Raw genomic sequence first — 10,235 nt, forward strand, 5'->3', positions numbered from 1 at the left:
ACCTGTGGAGGTCAAACATAGGTCAATATAAGGAAAAGTTCCGTTACACCATACAGTTAAAGTGTGGATAAGCATAACATAAAAGCTTGAATAATATTTTTGCCTTTCAGTTTTTGTGAAATGGTGAGGAATACTGCTCATTTTGTACAATATTTGACCTTTTTACTGTATCCTGTACACTTTGTGTTCTGTAATTAGCAGCAAATTGCTTTTTTTTCTCAGTTCAATAATTCAAATCATTTTCAGTGATTGCCTAACCTTCAATCACTCGGTCAATGACACATGCTGATCTGTTTGGATTAGCAAGATCCAAATTAGCAAGTCAATCAGTGCCGCACAGTGTGCCATCATGGTGCCCTGGCTCCTGCTAACCAAAGGTCACAGGTTTGATCTCCACAACAGCCGAGCCTTCATCAAAAGTCATGATTCAGCCCAAAGGCCCCTTAACCGACTATTAAATACAATAAATACAGTAATAACTGTCAGCTGCTACATGTAGCATGTGTGTACTCGCAACTGAGTTATTATTTTAGAAGGGAAAATGTAATAGTGCCAGACAAGTAGTGACACTGTCGATGTTTCAACCAAAATGTCTATTGGTGTTTTTCAGCCTTTATGGCTTGTAATCTTGTTATGATCTTGTCCACCATTATGGGATGTTTTTCCCTACTGTTTTATTTGCTTTTAGAGTTTAATTAATCTGGTATTTTAAAAAAACAACAACAGCATTGCAGTGTTAATTGCTGTTGAATGTTAATTGTGATCCCTCAGATCGTGTATCTTTGTGTGTGTGTGTGTGTGTGTGTGTGTGTGTGTGTGTGTGAGTGTGTATATCTATAGATAGATAGATAGATAGATAGATTTTTTCTCCATAAATGTATGGTGTAAAGGTCTTTAATTTTGTCATTATAAAAGTCCTTTTTAATGGGACAAATGCACATATTCTAAAAATTGAGGGGCACGTGCTCTCTGCGTGCCCCCCAAAATCTACACCTAGGCCAACTGGCTACATACAATAAATAGTTATAGTAGGCTATATATGCCTTCCAAAAAATTTAGAAAATAGTGAATTAATTACATTCTATTAAATACGATAAAAGACTATTTACACAACAAAAAAACAAACACAAAAATAGACAGAAATTTAACATTGAAATTAAAAGGAATGCTAAAACTGAAGCTATTTACTTTTTTTGTTTTCTATTATTATTATTTATTTATTATTAAATCTCTGGAGAACGACCATTTACAACTTTCCATCTTAAAATGAGAGGACTCAAACACTTAGGCTACACAACATTGAAAACTTGAGTTCATTGTTGACCCATGCAGAGCTACAAGTGGCACTTTGACGCCATCCTACGACAGGTAGCGGTATTGCTAAAATGCAGGCTTTATTTTGGTAGCAGGAGGACAGACGTTAAGTGCAGAACTAGAAGGAAAACAGAGGTATATATCATAAAAATGTGTCCCTTTGTCTTATTAACACATCGAGCGATGAGTAATTAATGGTATGACAGGAATCTTCAGTTCTGCCGTGATTAATATGAGCGCGCCATATTCAAACAACCTCATGTATGGGCTTTAAAACAAACTGGTAGGGACTGTTCTTTATTTATCAGAGGAGGGAGTGGCCAGCGTGTGACTTTTTTTTACCACCCAAAGCAAAACAAATATTTTTCCTTGAGCCTCCCTGAGTGACTGGTAACAGTTTGTTTTTCATGAGATTTTGATGAAATAGCACTATCTTAAGCTCAGATTTGGTTATTCTTTTTTGTCTAAAGGAACTTTAAGGACCACTGGAAATTTAAAAATTCAACAATAATTTCTGTTTTACAGGGGTTTTTTGTAATGATAAATGGTGTAATTTGAGCCATTTTAAAGAAAACAGCTTTTTGTTTTTTGGGGGTTGTTTTTCATGCTGGTTAGTTAGTGCAAACAGTTTATTTTCTGGCAACATTTTAAATGAGACATATAGAATAAAGTGATTTTGATGAAATACTTTTTTTTTGTATTTTTTTTTCTGAAGGAAGTTCATCTCACATAATCTGTTCAACCATAATTTCTCATTTTACAGTTTCGGGCTGTGACGAGTAATATTTGCATTTTTAGAGCATGCTTTCTTTAAAAAGTGGTGATAATATTAACACAAAATACAGCCATTTAAAGTGGTATGTCCCTCCCATGAATCATAGTAAGCTGGTGGTAAAATGGGTAAATTAAACATAAGAACACAGCCATTTAAAGTTGCCCCTCCCATAAACCAAATTAGAAAATAAAAGTCCCTACCCAATTCCTAAGCAATTATTTAAGCCCCTTTTCGGACCACCTCCCCCCTCTCACGAATAACGAACAGCCCCTTACCTTAATAATTCCGTAGCCTATATATACTAGCATCTTTGGCACTAAAAGTTTCTTCATTTCATTTCATTTCATTTATTGTGTTGTTGTGGCTTCTTTTTATAGCCCATGTCGTGTTACAAATGTTTACATTTACCTTGTTCTGCTTTGTTGTCCTCGTTTTTAGCCGTATTTCTGTGCAACTACACTACGAGTAAATAAAAAAATGGAGCCAATTTTCTTATCACACTTCCATGTTAAATAAATCGGATTCTGATTAACTTCTCCTGAACTCATCATGCATCGACTGCTCAGGTCTGCTCTCCAGCGGAGGAGGGTCAGTGTGAGGTCCCGGGTCCCTCAAGAAGACGCCGCCGCTCTCACTCCAGTCGCGTGTTCTTTGTCGCAAATTTTCTTTCCTTTTCGCTCCCGATTTTTTTTTATTTTGGATTTCATCAGATCAGTCAACATGGGCAAAAAAGAAGAAGAGGAGATCATCAGAATTGCGAAGAAGATGGATAAAATGGCGCAGAAGAAAAACGGGGTGAGAAGAATGGATGCTTACCTGCCCGCTGCTGCTTAGCCTATCGGGCTGATGTTGATGTGGAGCTAATGCTGGTGCTAATGCGCTATGATGGGGCTAGCTGCCGATAGTCCCGCTAATTCATCCTGTAGCCGGTTCTGCCATTATCAACACAATTGTGCACCAGTGTGTGGTGTCGTTAGAGTATTTTCCCCAACCCGTAATTACACAGTTACCCCTAACAACGAGCTGCATGGCTAACTTACCTGTGACTAACCGGTTAGCCGCAAAGAGCTAACTAGCTCTCTGTCAGCGGCTCTATGAGCTGCTAGCGGCTAGCCACATAGCATCCTGCTAGCTTTGTGCCTTACAGCGCAATAACATGTAGGATGCGGGCATTTAAAGATAACTGCAATAAAGTAGCTAGTTTAAAATCAAAACCTGAAGGAAAATAATGCTCTTGTCATGAAGAACTTAGTCGTGTTTTGGGAATTTTGCAAGCGGCTGAGTAGCTAATGCGGTTACTGTTATGAATGCTTAACTGTTAGCCGCCTAGCTGCTGTAGTTACACTATAAGTAATCTAACGTATTAACGTTAACATGACTGCAGCTAACGATTAGTTTTATTATCGATTACTGTGGTGACTATATTCGAGTAATCATTTGGTCTTTAAAACGTTATAGTGACTTTGTTGTATAGATCAATAGGTTTTTTTTCCTATTTTGAACATGTAAACAATAACAAAAAACAAGGGTAAACAAACAAATAAAATTTATATAGCACAATTAATTCCAGGTGGAAGCACAGTGTGCAGCACAAAGTGCGAGGTAGAAGTTGCAGGTACAAAATAAAACCGTCAACTGACCATATGAGCGAATTAAGAAATAAGAATAGAAAAAAAAATGAATCGTAGAATAATTAGCAACAAATAATTACCAAGATAAACAATAAACTAATAAAAGATACAAAGATATGTCAGTCAGGACTCATATATGTTCTTCAACTAGATAAAATAAATACACCAATTAGACATGTAGACAAGGATGTTATCTTTGAATTAAAATAAATTAATGAACTACAAATACAATAAAACTGATCCACCTGTAAAAGTAAAAACACACCGAAGAAAAACCAGTAAAATATCATAAAAATAAAATACAATACAGAACAATAAAATAAACCAATGCAATGACCAGCAAACATATCATTTTACTATAAATTATTAGTTAAGCAAATATATGAATTACATGTCTGAAAAAGATTAGGAGGGAGTATACACTTAGACGGTCCTGTCCATTTTCTAACTAACTAACTAATGAATAATGAACTTAAAGGAATACCCCAACCATAAAATGACCATTTGTAAATGCATTATTTTAACCTTAGTTTTGGAGTTTGACTTTGAAGAGAGCATAGTTAAGGTACACTTTTAGTTCAGATTTAAATACTTATTGTTTTTTGTTTTTGTGTTGCTTTGTGTTCTAGCAAAAAATTCATGTGATTGGGAAACGCAAAGTGGAGAGAGCAGATCAACGCAATAAAATGACAGTAATCCACATGACAAAATGATACCTAAAGGTAGTGGGAGGGATGCACAGTAAAAGCAACAAATATAACAATAATAGAAACACGAATATGCATAAAAGTAGTTTATGATGGCAAATTTGTTGCATACACAAACTATTTTTTATTATTCAAACATGATAGTGTATGTATGTGACAATAATAATGATATGTGTATAATAATAGTTGAAGTATGATTAATAATAATAACTAGTAGTGGGTGTGAGGCAACCGCAGCCATCATCCGTGCACAACCATAATCTGAGGAAACCTGTGAGAGGAGGAAGTACAAAGGCTCTGTAGGAGAAACTGAGTTAGTGATGTGCAGTATTAAGACATAAATGTGTGCAGATGAAGAGAGAGAGAGGGAAATCTCACCGTGCTCACTCCGTCCCCTCCTCTCTCTTCTGCAGGCGGGGGCTTTGGACTTATTGAAGGAGCTGCGAAGTATCCCCATGACTCTGGAGCTGCTTCAGGTATCTTTGCTCATTTCTTCCCGAGGCTCACCGGCGGTGCTTAAACCCTGAAGCCCTCACACATTGTCTTTCCACAGTCTACCAGAATTGGGATGTCCGTTAACGCCATCCGCAAGCAGAGCACAGACGACGAGGTGACATCCCTCGCCAAGTCCCTGATCAAATCGTGGAAGAAGCTTTTGGGTAAACAATGCTTTTCAGTTCTGCTTAAATGTGTGTGACTTTGTTTTATTATCTGTGTTTTTCCTGGAGACATGATGTCCCACTTTTCTGTGTATGATTGTATCAGAGCCAGTTATTGCTTTTTTTTTTGGAGCTGATTGGCTTAATGAAGCCCAAGCCAGTTTTGAATTCTTGCTTGTTGTAACACATCGCTCTCCGGGCACACCAGCTGTCAGACATGTCCTGATGGGCTTTCTTAAATAACATCCAACCCACAGTGTTGTGAGTAAGTGAGGTGTTCAGCACAAACAAATGAGCAGCAGCCAGCAGTTTCAGTCAAGATTTCAGTGACAACATCCACACTGATAGCAAGAGGTAGCTTTAGTTATTTTGTAACACAAGTATAGAATCACGTCATATTTTTCGTATTTGAATGTTGCTTCTGATATAACCCTTATTAGATGTGTTCAGGTTTTCTGTAATGTAATGATTTTATTCCTATATTTCCTTTTCGGTTATCACCATTATCATCACCATCATTATCATCATAATTAATGAACAAAATGGTGAAGATGGAATTTTAAAAAGGTAACACTATCACTCAGTTATTACCTTACGTGGCAGTATAATAGTCATTAACGTCACTTTACGTCTACTAAAGTTATATTTTTCTGCTAAATTGCTGCTCTTGTGAAAAATCTATTTTAGCTTGTTTTCTTAATGTGGGGGTTGCTCAAACGTTTTTTTGCCACAGTCGTTCTGCATTGAGGGTAGTTGAGGCGTAAAGATGCAAACCATTTTGAAACAATGTACCTGGTGGCTTGTCTTGTTGTTTATTTTCTCAATTAATCGACTAGTTATTGGATCTATAAAATGTCAGAAAAATGTCAACAAGTGTTTCCCAAAGCCCTAGATGCCGTCCTCAAATATTGTCACATAAAAACAAAACATAAAATGCAAGCCTACTTCAAAAATAATACAAAATTAAATAGTAAATTATCATATTTTAATTTAGCAGAAATCCTACAAATGTGCCTTGGGTTATATATATTTTCTGTTTTTTAATTTAGACCATATTTCACACATGCAAAGAGCCATTTACAAGAAAAAATAAGCTAGATCTGAAGCATGTAAAGAGCACCCTTTATCCGTCCACCACAAAGACACAGTAGAGCTTCTACTCCATTGTCCTCATGACGTCCTCAAATGTCTTATTTCATCCAGAACTCATATTCAGTGTAATGTCAAAGAAGAGTAAAGAAACTGGAAAATATTCACATTTAAATGGCTGGGATCAGAGAACATTGACTTTTTCTCAAAAAGATGTTTCAAACAAATTAATTGGTGATTTTATTTAGGGTTAGGGTTGACAGCTAATTAATAAATCAGTGCCGCGCTGCTATTCAGCTGGCAAGCATACAAAATTAATGACATTACAGATTTGAATGTTGTCCTCTTTAGTCGCTCTCTTGTGTTATTTACATACTCGCTTGTCTTCTGCCACTTGTTCTCTGATCAGATGAGCCCGGCGGTGGAGATAAACCTTCAGATGAAAAGAGGAAAGAGCAAACGACACCTGTTGTTTCTCCCGCGCAGGGCAGCCCGGAGGCAAAAGAAGAGAGGTGACACGAAAGATATTTGCTTTTTTTATGTTTCTTCTTATTATTTTTTAAAAATTTTATTTAACCTTTATTTATACAGGTTATCTCATTGAGACACTGGGTTTCATTCTTAAGAAAGACCTTTTTCGGACAACATAGAAAATAATAATTAGTGACAGACAGACAGATTTATCAGTACAGTACATACAATATTTCAGTGAAAGTGGAAGCAGATTAAAAATACCAAAAAAAGGAACAATTTTCCAAAGATGCTTTTTTTCAGTGCCCTTAAAATAAGTTTAAAATCCCCTAGTGGGATAAGTCTGGACAGCTTCAGATCCTGCTGTAACGTGTTCCAGGTTGAAGGGGCAGAGTGACAAAATGCCTTTTTGCTAAGCTCTGTGCGTACTGAGAAACACTGAAGGTAATAGAGTCCTGGGAGCGTAAGCTATGAATGCATATTTCTGATGGTCAACACGTTTTTTTTGCCATTTGGCTGCTGTAATGGGATGCATTTCTTATACTGGTTAGCTGATTCAAGTTCTCCTCTCTTGTTGCTCCCACAGCAGCTCCAGCAGTAACTCCAGCAGTAAGAGCGAACCCGCTGAAGTTTCCACCAACACGCTGATCAACACCTTCCCTCGTGCCCCCAACACCTCCGACTCTATCAGGCTCAAGTGCAGAGAGATGCTGGCCAATGCTCTGCAGACTGGAGGTGATCCTGTTTTCATAATAATATGGACAACACATGGTCACCACAGGATATCTGTTGTTACTTTCGACTTTATTGGCAGAATTTGTGACATTTTATGTCCACCGTCTGACTGTTGGTCTTTTTTTTTCAGATGATTATATTGCTATTGGTGCTGATTGCGATGAACTCGGAGCTCAGATTGAGGAGGATATCCTTAACACTGAATTAAACATGTCTGAAAGTGATGTTGGTGTTACTTTTTGGATGCCACTGTGTTTTAAATTAGTTCTGTGACTGTTTTTGAGATGCTGGTGATATTAAGAAACACATAAGAGCAGTGCTCAGCATTTTTTTTCATTATTTATTGATTTTTCAATTACTGTTATAGTCCATAATATGTCAAAAACCTGAGGCGCGAGGTAATGTCTTTTGGACTTTGAGTTGCTTGCTTTGTCTAACCAACAGTCTAAATGCCTAAAGTAACACACGGAGAAAACCAAAAAATCTTCACGTTTGAGAAGTCAAAAATGCAAAATGTTAAGCGTTGTAATTATTGAAACTTTTGTGGATCCACTTTATCTAATTAGTGAACTAGTTAATTCACTAAATGTTTTAACACAAACACACCTAAGAGGCCATAGCTATCAATGCAGTTCTTGGCTCTACTTTATAATGAAGCATGAAAAAAAAATACAATCTCAAAAAGTGAATTCCTTGACCTGCCATCACTTATCTTTCAAGAGTTTAAGAACACAGACATGAAATACAAGAACCGTGTGCGGAGCCGAATCTCAAATTTGAAGGATGTGAAAAATCCTAATTTAAGGAGGACTGTGCTATGTGGGAGTGTAACCCCCGAGCGGATGGCTAAGATGACCGCAGAGGTGTGTAGTATAATCATCCCAACACTGTCTTGACAAATTCTTAACATTTTTTAATTCAATCTTGTTTTAACTTGATCATATGTTGTATATCTCTTGTCACAGCAATATGGGATGTAAATCAATACACTTAAAGGCATCATAATTTACATTTTTCTGTTTTTGCAGGAAATGGCCAGTGATGAGCTGAAGGAAATGAGAAAGAATTTGACCAAAGAGGCTGTCAGGGACCACCAGATGGCCACCACCGGGGGCACTCAGACCGATCTATTCACCTGTGGCAAGTGCAAGGGGAAGTCCTGCACGTACACACAGGTACAGATGGCCATTTGTCCTTTATTTTCACTGTGGAAGCAAGAGAAGGATGCAATGGTTGATGGCAACATTTGTTTAAGAAGAGATTACATCTAATCTGTGCAAAGCTATGTGTAGATATAATCAATATCACCACTGTTAAACACACAAGTTACTTCCAAGGGGCCCATCTTAGACATCATAATGCACCTCTGCTGGAAAAGTTGATAAAGACTCAATTTGCATGGTTCAGTTGACATAATGGTGCATTGTAATATTTGTATGGCTGCATGCTCATGAGAGCATAATGTATAATGTAGCTTTGATGTTAGGTTAGACAGCAGCTTGTTAGATAAGATGATGTAATAAATAGTGAGTGGGTTTTTTTTTTTTTAATTCCTAGGTTCAAACTCGCAGTGCTGATGAGCCGATGACCACGTTTGTCTTCTGCAATCAATGTGGAAATAGATGGAAGGTATGTTTCTTAAATGCAGGCTTCATTCACTCAGTCCTGGAACACATCATCCAGCTTGTGTTTCCACAAAATATTTCCATGTCCGCTTTCCATACAGACTGTGCACCTGGATTTTAAGTCCCACCCATAATAAATACGTTAGTCCAGTTTAAATGTATTTGATTGATTAATTGAATAGATACATACAATTATTTATGCATTTTATAGACTAATCGATTTATCGATTTAATTGAAAAAAGAACTGGACTAAATCATTTAGTTAACTGTTCTTTAAAGATCTTCTACTTATATCTTGTGTACCACTGTATGTTAAAAAAAATCCAGATATGTAAACCACAGTTTCATAATTTACACCAAATATGTAACACTACAGTTTACAAAACACTAGTGATGTTTGAAAGTGGAAAAATTAAGAAAATAAATTAAAGCTCACATGGCGAACCTGTCCTTGAGTACCACTAGTCCTGCATGTATTAGTTCTCTCTCTGCTCCAACGCAGCTGATTCAAATGATCAACTTGTTATGAACTCCTGAAGCTGCCTGATGACAGGCTGATCATTTCGTCAAGCTGTGTTGCAGCAGAGAGAAATCTAAAAAAACTCAGGACATGTGGTTCTTGAGAAGAGGTTTGAGATACGCTGCTACATTGGAATACACCACTGCTTCTGGGTCGAGGTTTTTAATAAGAAATAAATGTTAGTTGCTGTTGATCTGGGAAATTTTTTCCAGCTGTTTACTTATTACTTGATCATCAGTTTTTTAATCTAAATATTTGGGGTATTAATATTTGTTTTTTGTGTCCTAGTTCTGCTGAATCTGCACGGCACTCCGACAAGTAGCAAAATTTCTGGACCAGGTTGTCTCTGCAACAGATTGGAGCTTTGTATTTCGTGGTACATAGTACACAACATGCCATACAAAGATGCCACCGGTTACGGTTTTGAAAAAATATTCTGTTCATAGATGGAGCTCATTGTCAGTCCCCTCCAATGCCCTCACCCCAAATCTTTTACTATTGACTATTAGTTGTTTTGTCACTGTCAAATATATGCGATCAATCTTGTCTCATTCTCTTTTATCTGCATTTTTTATATGTAGTTTTAACACTTTGGACAATGTTGTTTTGCTTTTCCCTCACAACATTGCATTGTTTTATTTAATTTCCCAATAAAAGTGTAATCCATTTGATTAAAAAGAAGTGCTTTTCATTAGTCTTCAGTCTCCT

General features: G+C 36.9%; 1 protein-coding gene across 2 annotated transcripts; it reads left to right on the forward strand.

Annotated features, from left to right (window-relative positions):
- The first annotated feature begins 2,643 nt into the window (after positions 1-2,643).
- Positions 2,644-10,221, forward strand: tcea1 (transcription elongation factor A (SII), 1). Of its 2 annotated transcripts, none has more exons than XM_042497759.2 (10): positions 2,644-2,884; positions 4,841-4,903; positions 4,981-5,086; positions 6,585-6,687; positions 7,236-7,381; positions 7,512-7,568; positions 8,090-8,244; positions 8,410-8,556; positions 8,939-9,010; positions 9,816-10,221. In XM_042497759.2, exons 1-10 carry the CDS (start codon positions 2,810-2,812, stop codon positions 9,822-9,824), a joined length of 933 nt encoding a protein of 310 aa, XP_042353693.1. In that variant the 5' UTR covers positions 2,644-2,809; the 3' UTR covers positions 9,825-10,221. The 2 variants fall into 2 exon arrangements, with proteins under 2 accessions (XP_042353693.1, XP_042353692.1); XM_042497758.2 differs by having other exon boundaries at positions 2,647-2,884; positions 7,233-7,381.
- The last annotated feature ends 14 nt before the right edge of the window (positions 10,222-10,235 follow it).

Source organism: Plectropomus leopardus, chromosome 12, assembly GCF_026936395.1.
Source record: "Plectropomus leopardus strain MGB_pleo_1.0 chromosome 12, ASM2693639v1, whole genome shotgun sequence".
Lineage (NCBI taxonomy): Eukaryota > Metazoa > Chordata > Actinopteri > Perciformes > Serranidae > Plectropomus > Plectropomus leopardus.

Excerpts from the sequence above, each read along its gene's own strand:
- tcea1 (XM_042497758.2), top strand. The coding sequence starts at position 2,810 with ATGGGCAAAAAAGAAGAAGAGGAGATCATCAGAATTGCGAAGAAGATG. Across the intron at positions 4,904-4,980 it reads TGACTCTGGAGCTGCTTCAG|TCTACCAGAATTGGGATGTC; the intron begins GTATCTTTGCTC and ends GTCTTTCCACAG. Across the intron at positions 8,245-8,409 it reads TGGCTAAGATGACCGCAGAG|GAAATGGCCAGTGATGAGCT; the intron begins GTGTGTAGTATA and ends CTGTTTTTGCAG.